At 54.7% G+C, this 17,834-nt stretch overlaps 5 protein-coding genes across 5 annotated transcripts; 4 read left to right on the top strand and 1 right to left on the bottom strand.

Annotated features, from left to right (window-relative positions):
• Nucleotides 1-133: 133 nt before the first annotated feature.
• Nucleotides 134-6,015, top strand: BGZ61DRAFT_381056 (proteasome stabiliser-domain-containing protein). Its single transcript, XM_046242635.1, has 3 exons — nt 134-509; nt 565-611; nt 676-6,015. The coding sequence occupies exons 1-3, from the start codon at nt 342-344 to the stop codon at nt 5,927-5,929; spliced, it is 5,469 nt and encodes a 1,822-aa protein (XP_046111118.1). The 5' UTR covers nt 134-341; the 3' UTR covers nt 5,930-6,015.
• A 193-nt stretch (nt 6,016-6,208) lies between these two features.
• Nucleotides 6,209-8,769, top strand: BGZ61DRAFT_92998 (uncharacterized protein). Its single transcript, XM_046257236.1, has 3 exons — nt 6,209-6,673; nt 6,728-6,829; nt 6,940-8,769. Exons 1-3 carry the CDS (start codon nt 6,661-6,663, stop codon nt 8,625-8,627), a joined length of 1,803 nt encoding a protein of 600 aa, XP_046111117.1. The 5' UTR covers nt 6,209-6,660; the 3' UTR covers nt 8,628-8,769.
• A 2,212-nt stretch (nt 8,770-10,981) lies between these two features.
• On the top strand, nt 10,982-13,600 carry BGZ61DRAFT_441827 (uncharacterized protein). Its single transcript, XM_046244641.1, has 2 exons — nt 10,982-12,030; nt 12,084-13,600. Exons 1-2 carry the CDS (start codon nt 11,460-11,462, stop codon nt 13,124-13,126), a joined length of 1,614 nt encoding a protein of 537 aa, XP_046111116.1. The 5' UTR covers nt 10,982-11,459; the 3' UTR covers nt 13,127-13,600.
• Nucleotides 13,027-13,696, bottom strand: BGZ61DRAFT_92953 (uncharacterized protein). Its single transcript, XM_046257235.1, has one exon. The coding sequence runs from the start codon at nt 13,566-13,568 to the stop codon at nt 13,113-13,115; it is 456 nt and encodes a 151-aa protein (XP_046111115.1). The 5' UTR covers nt 13,569-13,696; the 3' UTR covers nt 13,027-13,112.
• Nucleotides 13,697-14,999: 1,303 nt separating this feature from the next.
• Nucleotides 15,000-17,299, top strand: BGZ61DRAFT_339451 (kinase-like domain-containing protein; the record flags this gene model as incomplete). Its single annotated transcript, XM_046239231.1, has 4 exons — nt 15,000-15,081; nt 15,166-15,196; nt 15,269-15,585; nt 15,645-17,299. The coding sequence occupies 4 exons, from the start codon at nt 15,000-15,002 to the stop codon at nt 17,297-17,299; spliced, it is 2,085 nt and encodes a 694-aa protein (XP_046111114.1).
• Nucleotides 17,300-17,834: the final 535 nt, after the last annotated feature.

Here is a 17,834-nt window from a genome sequence, read left to right as displayed (position 1 = left end):
GCGCGCAGATGTTCTCTCCAAACTGCAACCCAGTTGCTGTGTCACGTGACAATGGCGGTTGACAGCTCTCACCTTCCATGGCGCTTAGTCATGCGCCATTCGTCAACACATCGTTGACTTGAGGCAAAGTGGAAGCTCGAACAACTCGTCATCCAGAGCTGCCTACACCTGATTTGTGATACTACGTCGTAACTCGCCGTCGGAATTCCATCCTTGCGTTGTTTTCGTCCATTCTGCATTTTTCTTGCCTTTGCTTCCGCGCCATCTAGAGATTCCCATCGCATCGCAGTGTCGCTCCCCCACCGCTGGGTCACCTCACGATCTGGCTTCACCCACCCATCATGGCGGCCTCATCGACCAAGGAACGAGAATTGCAGTTGCTGGACAGCGTTGAGTTGAAGATTCTCGGAGTTGCGAACAAGGAGGAGAAGCTCCACCAGCTGCTGCAGCGATACCTTACCCCAGTGCTGCTCAAAGCTTCCAGTGAACATGCCCAAGTGAGAGCTAAAGTGAGTCGCCGATCAGCTTCAGGCAGGGTCATCTGCAGCTGCTAAAGATATCCAGGTGGTTCAAATATTTGCCAGGCTCAAGACCTTTATCCAACCCCCTCAGTATGTGCCATGGCCTAGTCCCGTCCTCACCTCCGGCTAAGGAACAGTTGCTGATAATCCACAGGGTTGTGTTGCCAGTCGGCGCGCTTCTTGATCAATACAAGTCAACCGACTCACCCTTGGTAAAGCAATTAGACCTTTCAGGAATTCAGCATAGTGTGGAGCGCATCGACGATGATGATCGAAGAGACCTCATCCCCAAGGCCTTGAAAGGCTTTGCCAAAGAGGAAGGCCAGTCGAGGGCCGGTGCATTATTCCATGTTATCCTGCGACTTCTCCTTGATGTTCGGATACCTCCTCGGGGTGGTAAAGATGATGAGAACTTTCGCGAGGCGATCGGCCTCTCAGACGAAGCTGATGCAAAGTATCTGGCCAGACTGATCAGCATCTTCCTCCGGTTAAGAACTCCGCTTGGAACCCAAACTTGGGCCCGGGCAAACCCAACACTGTCGCAGGCGGAACTCGACCTTATCTCTGTGGAAAACCCCGAGTCCCAGAAGATCTTCCAGCGCATGTCAGAACTAAAGGTGAAGCTTGTGGTTCTATTCGCAAGTGGAGCGTTCACGGATGAGGAGAAGTTTCTACCCGCAGTGTATGCCGCGTCCAGCTTCGACAACAGGGTCGCATCATCCGCCGAAGAAATTCTCAAAAGAAGCTCCGTCTCAATGGAGGATGAGCCCCTCGTCAGACGCTTGTTCCAGGCACACTCAGTTCTACCCGCTGCATATCGAACTCGTATCCTGGCAATGCTGTCCAAGTCTGCTGTTTCAACCACCATGTCCGAGAACATTATGGCAGTGGTGAGCTTGGACTTTGCACCGCCACAATCCGATGATTCTTCTGGTCAGCCTTTGAGGCCTACGAGTTCTCTTGAGCGTACAAAGCTTCACAAGGCCCTATTCCAGTACATTTCATGGGTAGCCCGCATTGGGCCCTCGAAGGAAGGCTTCACTATTTCTCTTCCACTGATGAAGAACATGAGGGCTTATATTGATGCCCAGGGCTGGCCTGCACCTGAAAACACATCCCACGATGACATTACCCTTCGATCAAAGGCCTATGAAACAATCGGAGTACTTGCTAGAAGTGCAGACATGCCAGTCACTGAGAGGCTTGATCTCGCCAGTTGGCTCTTCCGGTCTCTATCGGAAGATCCAACCAATGACGCGGTTGTCAACATCGACGGGGCGCTATCTAGCTTGACAGCCGGTCTTCCAGCCACAGTGGGCAGCGAGGCCGAGGAACTGAAGACTATGCTACTCACATACATGTACCTACCCGACGAAGCTCCAGCTGTACGCAGCACACGCCACGCTGTCGTCAAGTGGGCAAACCAATGCCTCAACTTCTCCGACATCACCGGACGATGGATTGATATCCTTGCTATCGGTGGAAAGTCAGATGAGCGAAACGACGTGATTGAGCAGGGTCACAAAGGCCTTGACCCTTGGACTTACTTTGCCCATGTTGACACCAGTCCGGCTAAACCAGACTGGACTGACATGGTCATCAAGTTTTTTGGGGCCGTGATCGGTCCAGATACCCACTCAAAACGACCGTCATTGCCAGAATTGAAAGGATTACGCCATTCAGTATTTGAGAACTTTGAGGGATCCCGGCTCCCCGCCTTTCCAGTTGCCCTACGCTACATCAAGCACATCATGTTTCTTACTGCTCTAGAAGACTTTAAAGTCGAACCGGACTGGATGCAAACCCTTGACGCTCGCGTCAAGACCGACATCAAAACTCGGGAAAAGATTGCAGCCTATCTCCACACCATCGATAGCGGATACTTGGTGTTTTACCTCAAAGCCTGCCTTGACGGTGCCTTTGTAGAGGATTCTGCAATCACGGAGGAGTGTATCCGCTGCTTTGTCGACGTCGGATCCCTTAGCCCAGGTGGTACTCTGGGTTTCCTGACCCAGCTCAGTAACAATCTGCTGCCACTGATCAAGTCAAACAACAAAGAGATTCGGTCTCTTGGCTCCCGGGCCTTGGGTATCCTTGCATCACATCCAGCAAACGACGCTGACTCGATTGAGAACTGCTGCAAGACACTCGTTTCTCTATTCGAGAAGGCCGAGACTGCCGTTGGGCCCGACTTAAATGCCGCAGAAGGAGCACTACTAGCGTTTAGCCACGTCTGCTCTCGGTGCGTTTACTATGGCCAACCTTTGCCGGGCGATATCCGGTACCCTTCAGGGCTTCTCACGGGCGAGAACGTTTTGACGTCCCTCTATGACGCTGGTTTGGAGTCGTTTGCCCAGTTGTGGACTGCCGGATTGGCTGTCCCTCCGCATGAAGGCGATCAATCGCTCGAAGTTGTCGTGAAGAAGCTCGCAACACAGGCAAAGAAGAGCAATGAAAAGGCGATCCTTGCTCTTGGAAGACTGGCTGCCGGCCTGGAAGAGACTGAGGAGGATCAAACCGTACCTGAGGATGGCGACGGCTGGTCGCACGGAGTGCTGGGCTCTATCCTCAAGGAGTTATTCAGCCTTCACGAAATCAAGCGTGTCGAGATTCAATTCACCGTCGGCGATGCGATCACGGCAGCGATCGCTCGTTGGGACTCTGACTACGTAAAGCTGACCCTGGACGTGGAATCTCGGGGATGCCAAGAACGCAATGGCACGCGAGAGTCAAGGTTGGTTGCAGTTATGAACAAATTGTTTGCGGATTCAAAAGCCACCAAGCCTTCACTGCTGAAGGCATCCGGCATCTGGCTGTTTTGCATCGTTCAGTACTGCTCTCATCTCACGGAGGTTCAATCGCGACTTCGAGAGGCACAAGCTGCATTCATGCGACTCTTGAGCGCAAGAGATGAGCTTGTGCAAGAGACAGCCTCGCGTGGTCTGTCGTTAGTTTACGAACGTGGTGATGCTGACCTAAAGAGCACTCTAACCAAGGACCTTGTTTCGGCATTCACCGGCTCTGGAACTCAGCTGAAGGTGGACCAGGAAACAGAGCTGTTCGAACCAGGTGCTCTCCCAACTGGCGAAGGCAGCTCTATCACCTCGTACAAGGACATCGTGAGCCTTGCCAACGAAGTCGGCGATCAGCGACTGGTGTACAAGTTCATGTCATTGGCTGCAAATGCCGCAACATGGTCCACTCGATCGGCATTCGGCCGCTTCGGGCTCAGCAACATCTTGTCGGAGTCAGAAATCGACCCCAAGCTATACCCCAAGCTCTACAGATATCGATTCGACCCTAACCAAAACGTCCAACGGTCCATGGACGACATTTGGAAGGCGCTTGTCAAGGATTCTGCAGGCGTCATAGATACCCACTTCGATGCCATCCTTGAAGATCTATTGAAGAGTATCCTGGGACGTGAATGGCGCATGCGAGAGGCTAGTTGCGCCGCCCTTTCAGATCTCATTCATGGACGACCCTTCCCCAAGTATGAGAAATACTATCGAGATGTTTGGACAGCGGCGCTCAAGGTTCTCGATGATGTCAAGGGAACTGTCCGAGAGGCCGCTCTGCGTCTATGCATGACATTGTCCAACGGGCTTGTTAGGCAGCTTGAGGAAGGCACCAATGGATCAGCTGCGCAGGCCATGATGAAGGAAGCTCTCCCGTTCTTATTATCCGACAAGGGTGTCGAGAGTTCAGTGCAGGAAGTCCAGATCTTCGCAACAATTACGGTGATGAAGATTGCGAAGCAAGGAGGCAAATCGCTCCGGCCTTTCATTTCGGACATGGTTTCCCAGCTGCTTGGGTTACTCAGCTCTATCGAGCCGCAGCAAATCAATTATCACTATCAAAGAGCTGGAGAGGACAGCCGAGACGAGATTGACAAGCTGAGGTCTCAAATGGTCAATAGGTCACCCATATCGGAGGCTATTGAGAATGCTCTCCGCTTCATCGACGCGGACGTTATGGCTGAGCTGGCTCCTAAGCTCGAGGCTGTGATCAAGACTGCTATTGGCATGCCCACCAAGATTGGTTGCAGTCGAGTCTTGACTACACTCTTCACTCGCCATACAAACGACATCAAACCGATGGCTGGGCGTTTCCTCCAGCTCATGGAGAAGCAGACAATGGACAAGAACGACGAAGTCAGTCAGGCCTATGCTCGTGCCACCGCGTACATGATGAGAGCTGTGCCAGAAGTTGGTAAGCAACGCTTCTGTGAGCGGTTTGTCAACATGTATTTCGCAGCGGAGGACGAGTCTCGGCGCCAGAAGATTTCGGATGTGATTGTCGCGTTAGCTAAGGTCTCTCCCGATCACTTCTCTTCTCTTGAGAATGACCTGCTGCCATTTTCGTATCTCGGTTCCCATGACACAGACGAGTATACAGGCAAGGTATTCAAGGAGGTGTGGAACCAGCATGCTGGAAGCAGTCGCACAGTCGTCCGTTACGTCTCGGAGATTGTCGCCTTGGTGGAACGGACCCTAAATACACAACAGTGGGCACTTCGACACACCGGAGCTTTTACCGTTGCGGAAATGGTTAAAGACGTGGCCAGTGCGAGTGAAGCAAGTGGTCAGATTAGCGACGCCAATTTGAGCAAGATATGGCCTGTGTTTGACAAGACACTTGCACTGAAAACCTTCCCAGGCAAGGAGAAGCTTCTTGAGGCGTACCCCGAGTTTGTTGAGAAGGGCCGAGCTCTCTGGACAACGGACTCGAAGATTGCGGCGCAAATGAAGAAAGTGGCGCTGCGGGAAGCGAAGCGCAACAATGAGGAGTATCGCGTGCCTGCATTCCGCTGCCTTTGGAAATTTGCCCAGGCTCGAGATGACCTGGACCTCCTAAGCGAGATCTCGGACATTGTGACACCGCATCTAGAGGAGCTGAAGGACGAAGACAAGATGGAGGTCGATTCCAAGGAGGACTTGGTAGAGAAGACTGCCAGGAACGGCTTGGAGGCTATTGCTCGGGGATACAGCCCCTCGAAAATGAAGGAGGACTCCTTGGCGGTCTTGAGCAATGTCCTTCATATCCTCAAGCCCTTCCTCTCCAGCCCCAAGTTCGCCACGATCAAAAGGCAAGTCTGGTACGAGAGCGTGGGCGAGCTGATGGATGCTGCGACCTCTCCTTCGGCGGCCGCAAACGATGACAAGGGCATTGCCGTTACATACCTCCTCAGTCTCGACATGGATATGGTCGACGTCGGCACTGAGCCACAGCGTGTGAAGAGAGCAAAGGCTATTGCGGCTACGCTGAAAGCAAGGGCAAGAGGCGTTTTTGGGCAGGCTGGGCCGGGTATCGAACAATTTAGGGAGATGGTGAACGGAGCGCTGAACGGCGAGCGGTCTTTGGAGGTGCAGAAGGTTTTGAAGGAGATTTTGGCAGAACTGAAGTAGAGATACGCGATGACGTTTTATAGCGGATTGTCGCGATAGAGAATTTATAGTGTTTGTGGAATAAACTGAACTGTTCAAAGTGGTACTGAGCATTTTGCAAGCATATATTGGTCCTGGCGTTGGTCCGAGTTTGTGAAATAGGGAATCTGAGTAAGGCTCCCACTCAACAACAGTGGAAAAGATCAGATTTATTAGTTTGAAGAAAGAAAAAGGCCTTAAATGGTACACACTGGACACAGAGAGCTATAAACCAGCAAAAATCTGATGGCATGCTGAAGATGGTTCATGGTGGCGGTGCAGGGTAGGTTAGATCTCACGGTGCGTCATTGATCAGCATCAGTTAGACCTTCGTATAGTGCTATCCACGTGCATCAAATCCCTCACACGCCCGTTGGCCTGCGCATACTGGAGTAACTTATTCGATGAGTTTTTACTCATTTGATATACTTGTGACGGGCAGCTAAAAGTGTTGGAGCTCCCGGCTTCCCAATGATGGATGACCACGACAGCACGACGGGTCTAGGATCCTCCGGCCATTATGACCCCGATGAGATGCCATTCTTCGAGGCTGATGAAAGTGCGGAGGCGGAGCCCTGTCTTGGTGATGAGCATAGCCAGCGGCCTCCTCCTGTTTTCATCACAATGCATCGGTGAGAGACGAAGACGTCGTGCGGAAATGCAACCTTGCTTGAACTAGGTGCTGATTGATTCCCAGCGTCAGATGCCTCATCATGGCAAGCATTGGTAGCTCACTTCCTTCGAAGGGGTTTTCTTAGAACTGATTCCGATTCCTTGTAGATGATCCCTATACACTGGAGCAGTTGACCAGCCCGAGGGTGAACACGCTTGTCGTCCGGCCTTTGGTGGACCGGCTCTATGATCCCGATGATCTTTTGATAGGTTCGTCTGGCTGTCTCCTCCCACTCCTAGAAGGATATGCACTTGTCTCGCAATGAGGGATTCGAGAAAGACCAAATATTATTTGAGCGTAGCTAACGCACGATCACCAGTGTACTGCCTTCTAGCCAACCGCGTACAATTCCTCCGCGAGCAGTCCACGGCCGCCCATCAAAGCGTCGGTCTCGCCAGGGCGACGCTGTGCGAGCTGGTAGCAACGCGCATCCTGCGCAAGTTTCGCGAGGACAACCCCGGGCCTCCGGGCCTCCTCCTGCTGGCCAAGATCCTCGTCGAAGGCTACGACCCCTTCTCCGGTGCGCCGGAAGATGTCCAGCGCTCTGGGCGCTACCGCCAGTGGCCGGTTCAGGAGCGTGGCGGGAACGAGAGGAAGCTCACTGCCCTCGAGCTGGCGATCCTCTCCGAGAGCAAGAACTTCATCAACTCGAAAGCCTGTCAGATGGTTGTCAATGCGGTGCATCAAGGGCAGGTCGTTTATTCGCCCTTGTCATTCATCGATATTTTGCCCGACCATTACAAGCACCAGCCCGTTTCCTTGTACGACCCCTCCAAGGCGCCTCTCTTCAACCATTATCGCCTCATTGTCCCTCGTTCTCGGAGCATCATCGAGCTGGTCCACTTTATTGTGTTGATCCTGCTGTATATCACGGTCATGGTCCATCGCAACAGCGCTAACCTGGGCCTTTATGAGACTGTATTCATCACCTACACTGCCGGTTGGGTTCTCCACGAACTTGCCTCCATCATCGAGCACGGCTGGGCAGTTCACTCTCAAAGCCTCTGGTCCTTTTTGGACCTAACCTTTATACTCATTTTCGGCTTGTATGTTCTTGCCCGGGTGTATGACGTCTGCGTCGGGCATGTTCACGACGGCATCGCCCTTCACGTGCTGTGCATGGCGGCGCCGGTTTTGCTCACCCGCATCGCGTTCAACCTCATGCCTGATAACATTCTCTTCATCTCGCTCCACGCCATGATGAAGGACTTTCTCGTGCTGACATTCCTCGCCATCTGGTGCTTCACCGGCTTCTTCCTGGCGCTGCAGTGGCTGGTGACGAACGGCGACAGCTCTGCGGGCCCGAAGTGGTACACGGTGATAAAATGGCTTCTTTGGATCTGGTTTGGCCTGGATGGGACGGGGATTGAAGAGTCTTTCCAGTTCCATGCCGTCCTGGGCCCGGCGCTGATGATTGCGTTTGCTTTCCTCGGCAACACCTTGTTTCTCACGATCCTGGTTGCGCTGCTAACCAACACGTTCTCGAGGATCGTCGCGGCAGAAAGGGCGGAAATTCAATTCCGGCGCGCCGTTCTCACATTCGAAGGCGTAAAGAGCGACGCCATTTTCGCGTACCCGCCGCCGTTTAACATTCTCGCCCTCGTCATCCTTCTCCCGCTCAAGTTCCTCATCACGCCGCGAGCGTTTCACAGCACGCACGTGGCTATGGTCCGGGTGGTGAACGCGCCCATTTTACTGCTTATTACCTTCTACGAGCGCCGGATCTGGAGCCAGGCCGCCTTGGGAGGTTCCAGGTCAATGAGGTGGCAGTTCACGGGCTACTCGCCTCACGGGGACATCCAGGCCGTCTTCGAGGCCAAGCAGCCGCCGGGGATTCAAGAAGAAGCGGATGAAATTGACGGGCTGAGTGAGATGGGATTCATGGACCATGATGTACTCTCGAGGTCGTCGAGGGAAATTAAGCGGCCGGCAGTGTTCCAGCTGGGGAATAGCAGACAGCGAGGGATCAGCCCTAGGTCGATTGAGGGATTGCCCTTTAGTCTATAATAATACCAAAACAACGTCTAAATCTTCATGTAACTGCTTCACATTAGACAGTCTCGGGACGATGGACACACACCATCGAACACAGGGAGCACCCGCTCGGTCAAGCTTTTGCCAAGGCCACGAAGCCCGCTCTGAGTCCCAGCTTACATCTGGAACTGGCCATTGATGTGAGTATTCCGGCGGGGAACGTCCAGATAATGGCGCGTCTGGCGGCCTCCTGCGATGAAATCTGCGCGGCCGTGTTATACGGGCCGGGGAATAAGGCCGCATGCGGCAACAGCTTTAACTTTACCCCTTCCGAATTAAGGTGGCGGGATCCATGACCTCATTCCGGCATGGGTGGCTGGTTTCCTGATCGTTCTTCGTTAGCGAGCCCATGACAATGGCATGTCACAAGCCCTTGTCTTGGCTCTAGAAATGTACCAATTCGCTGTTAGAACTCTGGCGTCCGTCTGGTGATGCACCACTTGGCCAAGACTTCCAGGGCTGTGCAAGTCCACCAGCCGCGGTTGAGAGGACAATGGCCGGAAACAATTCCATCATATCATGACCTCGAGATTTAGATGGGGCTCCGGCAATGATTGTATCCGATGCTCCATTTTCTGCTTGCTCTCTACCTACGACCTCAGCCTTGAATATTGACGGCCGATTTGATAGTGTCAATAAACTCAAGACATGCCAGCAGCTCTACATCCACTCCATCCCCTTTTGACTAACCTTGGTCTCATCAACATCGTCGTTGTGGTAGTGCGACTAATATGGTTCCGGAAACACTTCGAGGAGGTTGCTAGTCGACCCCTATTCCGACACCGCCTCCCACAAAACCAATGGTTTCTGCGCCTTTCAAGCCCTCTACATTCTGAGAGGACTGCGTCTTTCAAGCGACTAGATTCGCAAGGACCTAGAATTTTCCACTGGGGACACCCTGATCGATGACCTGACAGGACATTGGCAATTGCCACTGACTATGACTCCTCTTCCCGCCAACATAGCGAGCAAGCCTCGTCGCAAACTACCGCGAGCGGTGTTGATGTTCTCCAGGAGCATGCTCGTGATTCTGGGGCTGATGGCGAGAAGGCAACACGGGTGAGCCCCGGCCGCGTATCACTTTCGATGCCGCGGTTGGTAACTATCCCTGCATGAAATAACGCTCTACATTCCTGGCCCTCGTGATCGTGACTAAGTTTGGAATGGATTCCTCAGATAGTAATGTGCGGTTACTGACCCTCGTTAGGACAACCCATTGTCGGGCTCAACGACCCCCGTCTCAGTCGCGATGGTATGTTCACCCTGGTGATGTTGTACATCTCCGCGTTTCCCATCGCTCTGGCCATCCGCAGCTCAAACACGTATGAGGAGAAGGACCTAGGAATTTATGAGCAAGAAGAGTCGGCGGATGAAGGGGTGGGCAAGGCCTATATGTTGACGCATATTCGGAACTAGCTTAGCCTCGACTTGTGGTATATCTTCCTTGGGATGTCTGCATTTGCATTGCTGAGGCGAATCATATCATGGACGATAATGATTTGGTTTGTACCCTGGGGCCCTCGAAACTTCCAGTGCTAATTACGATTGGTCATTTGCCGTCTTCCCCATCTTCTTTGAAGCAATTTCAGCTTAGTATGTGGCCTCTCCATCATACTTCCCTTCTCTTGTGGATTCAGCTAACGGCGAATGTTTCACAGTGGCAATGTCGGCCTTAGTCTCGGGTACCCCAATGTCGCAGCATCCTTCAGCCGCCAGTTTTCGATATTCGGCAAGCTTGTCATTTGCGCCATGATGATTCGTGGCCGTCATCGCGGTCTTCCCTATGAGCTGGCCCATGCAATCGCGCTACATAGTGAGCATATCGTCGAAAACGACACTGCTAGCAAAAGAAAAGGATAGATTTCTCAGTCGGTTACAGCATCCCACGTGGCCATCAGATCGATCCAGGCGTCGGGCCTGTCTCAAGTAGCTGGCCGAAGACTGATGCCCGCTGTGAGTGGCTAAGTGTGGCGAAGTGTGGCGGGATTGGCGAGCTGTTCGATGGTGGGTTGAGGGAACAAGGGAGACGGTCAATGGATAATGGAGAAAATCAAAGGGAAAAAAATGACAAAAATTTCAAAGATACAATAAAGCTTGAAATAAGTGCATCTTGGCATGCATTGCATTTTGTGACATATCTCCATGCCTCAGGATTCACCAAAAATGAAAATGATGAGGAATGATGGATGAATGAATGCCTAAGGCATCAAGGGGCAGCAGGTAACAGTCTAGCACGTAATTGACGACCAGGGCCTGTCAGTCCACGACTGACCGCTAAGGTGGGTTTGTTAGGTGGGTGGCGGGGCACTTCGGCATCTAATTGCCTACTCTACTCTCTACTTTCATTACTCCGTCCTTCTTTCAAGATGCACAGCGCAAGAGCACGACGAGGCTGCCTATGACTCGAAATCACACTACTGCCTGTTGAAGCCGGAAAAAGAAGACAAAAGAACATCGCCTCCCCAGCAGAAAGTGTCCGTTTCAACCCGCGTTTATGCATTTGCCCCCCCCCGTCGGCATCTCCTGACGTTATCCCCCCGCTACGCTGTGCCGTGCTGTCACTGCTGTGGCAGTTAGGCGGGGCAATATCTTGGGGCAACATCTCGGAGGCGCTTCACCGTTGCCCGCACTAGATACACATCACTCAAGCTCGACCGGTGTCTGCGCTGCGTTTCCTTGAGTTTTACACCTCGATTCTCGCTATTTACGACACTCCAGCATTCTACAGCATTCTCCAGCATTCCCCATCTCCCCCGATAGAGCCCGCAACTTGACCACGCTGGGACCGTCGCCCATCCCGCAACCATGGACGACAACATCGCCACCTTCAACGCCATTACGGGCGCCAGCCCCGACGTCGCTCGCAGCTTCCTCGAGATGACCGCTGGAAACTTTGAACGCGCCATCGAGCTCTTCTACGAGAACCCCGATCTCGCGTCCGGAGTCGGCGCCGGCCTGTCCGCCAACACCGCGCCGTCGACCAACCCTGCGCCCGCCGCCGCCGCAGCCGCGAGGCCCAATATCGGGACCCTGGATTCGGATGGCGTTATCCACATCGATAGCGACGAGGACGAGGATATGCAGTTCGACGATGATTCCGACAACGACATCGACAACGACCGCGCTGTTGCTGCTCAGGCCGCCGCCCTCGCCCAAGAGGAGGAGGACATGGCCATGGCCAAGCGGTTGCAGGAGGAGCTATACCAAGAACCCCACGGCGCCGGCGCAGCTTCGGGCTCGGCCATGGACGACGTGAGGGCGCCCATTGCCCGCACCACCGAGACCCTCATTGCTCCAGGCCCGTCCTGGGGCGACGGGGACGGTGACGTGGATGCGGCCCTCTTGGAACAGCTGCGAAGACGACAGCAGCAACAACGTAAGCCTAAGTAATCCCCCGAACTTGAATGACTCTTCTGACACGATGATTAGCAGCTCGATCTGGCGGTCCCTTTTCACAACAAATATGGGGAGATCCCCAACGCCACCCTACCCAGGCGACCGAGAACGGCGCGGGGGCTCACGCGAGACGGCTTGAGGATTTATTTCGCCCACCTTACGATATCATGGCTCGAATGACCTGGGACGAGGCCCGCACCCTCGGAAAGGAGGACAAGAAGTGGATCATGGTGAACCTCCAGGACATGAACGACTTCAACTGCCAGGCCCTTAACCGCGACATCTGGAAGGACAAGAGTATCCGGGAGCTGGTGTCGGAGAACTTCATTTTCTTGCAGTACGACAAGGATTTCCCCGACGCCCAGGAATACCTCACCTTTTACTTCACTAACGGGTCCCACGAAAACCCTGACAACTACCCTCACGTCTCCATTATTGATCCCCGAACCGGCGAGCAGGTCAAGGTGTGGAGCGGCAGGCCGTTTCCCGGTGCGTCAGAATTCCACGCCGAGCTGGCCGAGTTCCTTGACCGGTACAGTCTCGCTGCCAACAGCAAGAACCCAGTAGCCGCGGCGACGGCACGCAAGCCTCAGGTGGTGGACGTGGAGCGAATGACGGAGGACGAGATGCTGGAGATGGCTCTCAAGAACAGTCTGGAAAGCTCCGCGAACAGGGGATCGTCATCGACGCCGAACGTGCACGACCCCGATGCTTTGACAAAATCCGACGAGTCGACGGACGAAGCCGAAGGAAAGGGCAAGGAGCCAGAGCAAAATCCCTTTGCCTTGATATCCGGTACGAGCCCACACGCCGAGCCTGAGAACAACCCAGCCACAACCACGCGCATCCAGTTCCGACACCCCACCGGACGTGTCATCCGCCGGTTTAATCTTGAGGACCCTGTGCGCAGGATCTACGAGTGGCTCAAGGCTGAGCCACTCGAGGGCAAGGATGGAATTGAATTTGAACTGAAGAAGATGCCTCAAGGCCAGGACCTAATGGAGAGCTTGAATGCGACTATTGCAGATACGGGTTTGAAGCAGGGTACGGTGATGATTGAGTTTATCGAGGACTAAGGGCTGAGACGAAGGTTGAGGACGAATGACGAATTACTAGGGACCAAGGACCAAGGACGAAGGACCGAGGGACTTGGTCAAATGCCGACGGAATGAAAGCAGAGCAATGATTACCAGTATCTAGGTACATACAGGACCATGAGGAATGATTCATATTGCCCATAGATGGAGGAACCGGACTGGACAGGCATGCAGGCAAGCAGGCAGGCAAGGAAGGGATCAGATGCATTTTTTCTGGGGCTTGTGTTTTGCTTTGAGAACAACTGGAGTCTATTAGACGCTTCTGTGCTTGTGGTGGCCAAGACAAGCCAGGGCAGGACAGGGCAGGGCATGATATGACACGGCGGCAGAACAGTGATTCAGTTGCGATATGAGGGATAAGGTAGCAGCAGTGCGATAGTGTGACACGAAGAGACAGAGTGAGAGTGAGAGAGAAAGCCATCGTCACTCAGATGCTTGGTTCATTGAGTTACCCGGTGTCTTTGATGCGTTGTCTTGTGTCTGAGAAGCAATGTCCAACTGATGGGGAGATGGATGACAGTGTGGAATCAATGCTGACGAATGATAACAAACCTCGGCGAACCAATCGACTCAGAAATGAACGACACGAGAAGGGCTTCGTCGAACCCTGTTTCTGGGAGCCAGCTCACATCAGATCATGCCATTTCATTTCAGTTGAGTTGACGTTGGTTGATCCATTAGCTGACAGTTCCTCTGCGGCTGACGGGAAGCCCGACACCCAATCTCAGCGTCTTCCAATCGCGTGGCTCAGGAACGATGCGTTTCACCCGGGCTGAGCTTTTACGTCCGGAGGCGGACAGCCAATGGCGCACCGCAGACGATAGGGCTACGTGCTCCCTGGAAGAGGCCCTGGAAGACGACGAGGGCCATCCCTCTAGCGGTGCCGTTCCCTGAAACTTTGGTGGAGGCGCGCACGGTGAGTGGTGGGCAGGCGCGTGGTCCTGGGCGCCGGAGCGCTGTCGTATTCACGGGCTTTGCGGCTTGGGGGCGGAGCTGGGCTGAAGGTGAGGGGCTCCTTCATCCACCCATCCATCCCGCCATCTCGATCCCTCCTAGCGGCCCTCCTCCGCTGCGACATGCGCTGCGCTGGCCACTGAACAGCCGCTGCGTTGGCCTGCGTCGGCACCTACGTAACCGTCCCTGGAGCCAACGCGACAGGGGCCATCCCCTCATTCCACCTTGCCCACGCGCTGCGACGCTCGCTGGTCGCACCAAGCAAGTCCCCCGGAGAGGGATAGGTCCAGGACTCCAGGTACCTGCACAGGCTTCCAGGCCCGGTAAACAGCGGCCAGCAGCCAAGCAAACAAGCAAGCTGCACCCAACCAACTCCCAGACGTATTTGTTTTGCTGGGATTGGCCGAGTTGGAAGACTTGCACCTTCAGCACGTCGCCCCGTCTCACGCCGCATTCGCTCATCTTCCCTTTTTATCCCAGTATCGGTTCTCGCTGTCTCGTGTTCTCTGCGCCTGACACGAGGTATATCTTTTTCCATTCCATCCCCAAATAGCCCGAGACAGCGACAGACACCTCGCTTTGGTGGGGTGCAACGCAGAACGACACCGCCAAACACAACGCCCAGGTCCCGCTTCGGCCCATATCTGAGGGACTCGACCCGACGTGCCGCTGCCTCGACTTTCCTCCCACGATCGACGACTGCACCGCTTCGTCTCGACCGGCCGATCCTCTACCGAACCCCCGAGTAACAGGCGCCCTTTTTTTGCTTTCTTTTTGCTTCTTCCCCGCCCCGACGAAGCGCATCCCTGCGACGAGCTACAAGCTTCGCAGACCGGTGGGACGCACGCGAGACCAAAGCCTTCTCCGCCCCAAAAGCAACGCCCACGAGGCTGCGACCATGGCGGAACGGGAGCGCGAGGTGGACGAGGGCAACGAGGCGTTGGACCCGGAGCTCCTCTACTCCAAGGAATACTGCATTGGTTAGTGTGGGATGCTTCCCCAGGCCGCCCTTGACTGGTCGATGTAGCATGGAATCGCTAACGAGGGGTCTTCGTTGTCATCAGGCGGTGGTAGCTTTGGCAAGGTCTACAAAGGGTACGTACAGCAACCTCAACTTCTCTCTCCTCTTTTGATCCATCCCCCGCTCACCAGATCCCCCCAAAACAGTGTCGACAAACGTACCGGTCATGCCGTCGCTATCAAAGTTATCGACATCGAGAGCGCCGAAGACGAGGTCGAAGACATCATCCAGGAAATCGCCATCCTGTCCGAGCTGCAGTCCCCGTACGTCACTAAGTACTACGGATCCTATGCCAAGGGCGCCGAGCTATGGATTGTCATGGAGTTCTGCTCCGGCGGGAGCTGTGCCGACCTGATGAAGCCGGGGCTGATTGGTGAGGACTACATTGCCATCATTATGCGGGAGCTCCTCATGGGCATGGACTACCTGCACTCGGACAAGAAACTGCACCGTGATGTCAAGGGTGAGGAACTATGCTGTTCGTCTGTACGCTTCTTGTTGCTGACTATGGACTGTTTCTAGCGGCCAACGTCTTGCTCAGTTCTAACGGCCAGGTCAAGCTCGCCGACTTTGGCGTCTCTGGCCAACTCTCGGCTACCATGACCAAGAAGAACACTTTCGTCGGGACACCCTTCTGGATGGCTCCGGAGGTCATTAAGCAATCCGGATACGACCACAAGGCTGACATCTGGTCCCTCGGCATCACCGCCCTCGAGCTGGCCAACGGCGAGCCCCCCTACGCCGACATCCACCCCATGAAGGTGCTGTTCCTGATCCCCAAGAACCAGCCCCCTCGTCTGGAGGGTAACTTTACCAAGGCGTTCAAGGAGTTCATCGAGCTTTGTCTGCAGCGGGATCCCAAGGAGCGACCTACCGCGAAGGACCTCTTGCGGCACCCGTTTATCAGACGGGCCAAGCGAACGACGTATCTGACGGAACTCATCGAGCGGCATACGCGGTGGGCGGCCACCCATAAGGGGGACGATGAAGAGACGTGGGACACCAACAGCGGCAGAGCCCCGAGGGAACGCGAGAAGGTGGACGAGGACATGTGGGATTTCGGCACTGTCAGACTGGTTGGCGAGCGCGGTAATGCCAGTAGGCCTGGGCTCAACACCATGGACGAGAGCGCGACTAATGCGCGCGCGGCACGGTCCCTGGAGAACACGGACGACTACGGCGAGCGACGGCGCGAAGGAAGCCCGACCAAGGTGCGAGACTTTGCGCCGCCGCAGACGAGCGATACCGTCAAGGCGGCCAACGCTGGGACGGCACGACAGGCAAGCCCACAGCGGAAGCCGGTAGCACACCAGCACCCGCAGCCTCCGCCAGGTTTCGGCTCACCCTCAAAGGTGCCTCTGCCCCTGAGCCCGATGAAGCAGCCGGTCGTGACGAGGGAAATCATCGAGACGCCACGACCGAGGCAAATGGCGCCGTTGATCGGCCAGTCGCCAGACTACGACCGCGAGCTGCAGAGCCAGTTGCAGCGTGACATGGGAATGCTTAACTTGAGTCTCATGGCGTCGCCCGAGGGAAGCGCAGGCTCGCAGTCGCCGGTGAGGGATTGGTCTATACCCCCTGCTCCGCCTGCTCATCAGAGTCAATCGCGGCCGTCGAGCTCGAAACTGGTGCCCATGGCACTGCCCGAGATACCTCCCTACAGAGGGAGCCCGTCCCCCGGCCAGAGAGTCCCATCGGCGCAGCAGATTCCCCCTCAACGAGTCCCCGCGCTGTCGTCTGGACCAACACCGGCACCATTAGCTCCCCGGGCTCTTCCTTCCAAGTCCGATTCACCCATCCCGTCCGAGTATAGCACAGCCCCGTCCGAGTTCCCCTCACCGGCACCGGCCAACCCCAACGGAGATCTGGATGCCCTCAACGACGTCATCTTTCCAGCGCTGGAGGAGGCGCTTAAGCGGCGACAGATCCATCTCCAGCAGACGTTCAAACCTGGGCAAAACCCGGCGGTGGCGTCACCGACACAGCAGCGAGCCGAGGCGGCGCACGAAAAGGTCCGAAAACTCGTGTACAAGTTGGCGCATGTGTGCAAGGAGATTGACCATTACGACAAGGCTGAGCCTGTGGGAATGGGTAGGGAAGTCGGAAGCTTCCTCGAGGGTCTTCTTGAGGAGATACTGGTACGAGTAGAGCCGCTGGACGAGGACGAGGAGGTGTGAGGTTTTGTCTACGAGTCTGGAGCGAGCATGAAGCGATTCAGCGGGTTGTTGGCATTGGCGATGAGGATGTGCTTTGGGAGTTTTGGGTTGGCATGGTTCTGTGTGATATACGATGATTATGAGCGTTGGCCTTGGCCGGTTCATGGACGAACCGGATAGAACAGGACAGGACATGACGGTACAGGACAGGGATGGTCGTACGGATGGACCGGGAACATTGAAAAGAAAAAAAGGCTGGCTGGTTGGCATGAAAGGGTTGTCGTGTCTTGATTTTGTGCGATTGCAGTGGAGGGACATAAAGCAAGCCGGGATGCATGTGTCATACCCGCGTATGAACTGGAATAGACATAGGTTTTATTTCCTATAACGGTGTGAAAGTGAACGTGAGTGTACTACGTAGTAACACTTGTTGATGCTCATGGATCGAAACGTGGTGGAGTGATTTTGCGAAAGGAAGCCGGGATCGTCTTGTTTTGCTGGGGTCGGGTCATGATGGCATTTTTAGCGATTGGATGTTTTTTACCATCTTCTGCGT

The sequence above is a fragment of the Ilyonectria robusta genome (genome assembly GCF_021365365.1).
Source record: "Ilyonectria robusta strain PMI_751 chromosome Unknown BGZ61scaffold_2, whole genome shotgun sequence".
NCBI lineage: Eukaryota > Fungi > Ascomycota > Sordariomycetes > Hypocreales > Nectriaceae > Ilyonectria > Ilyonectria robusta.
This window is presented reverse-complemented; position numbering and strand designations above follow the sequence as displayed.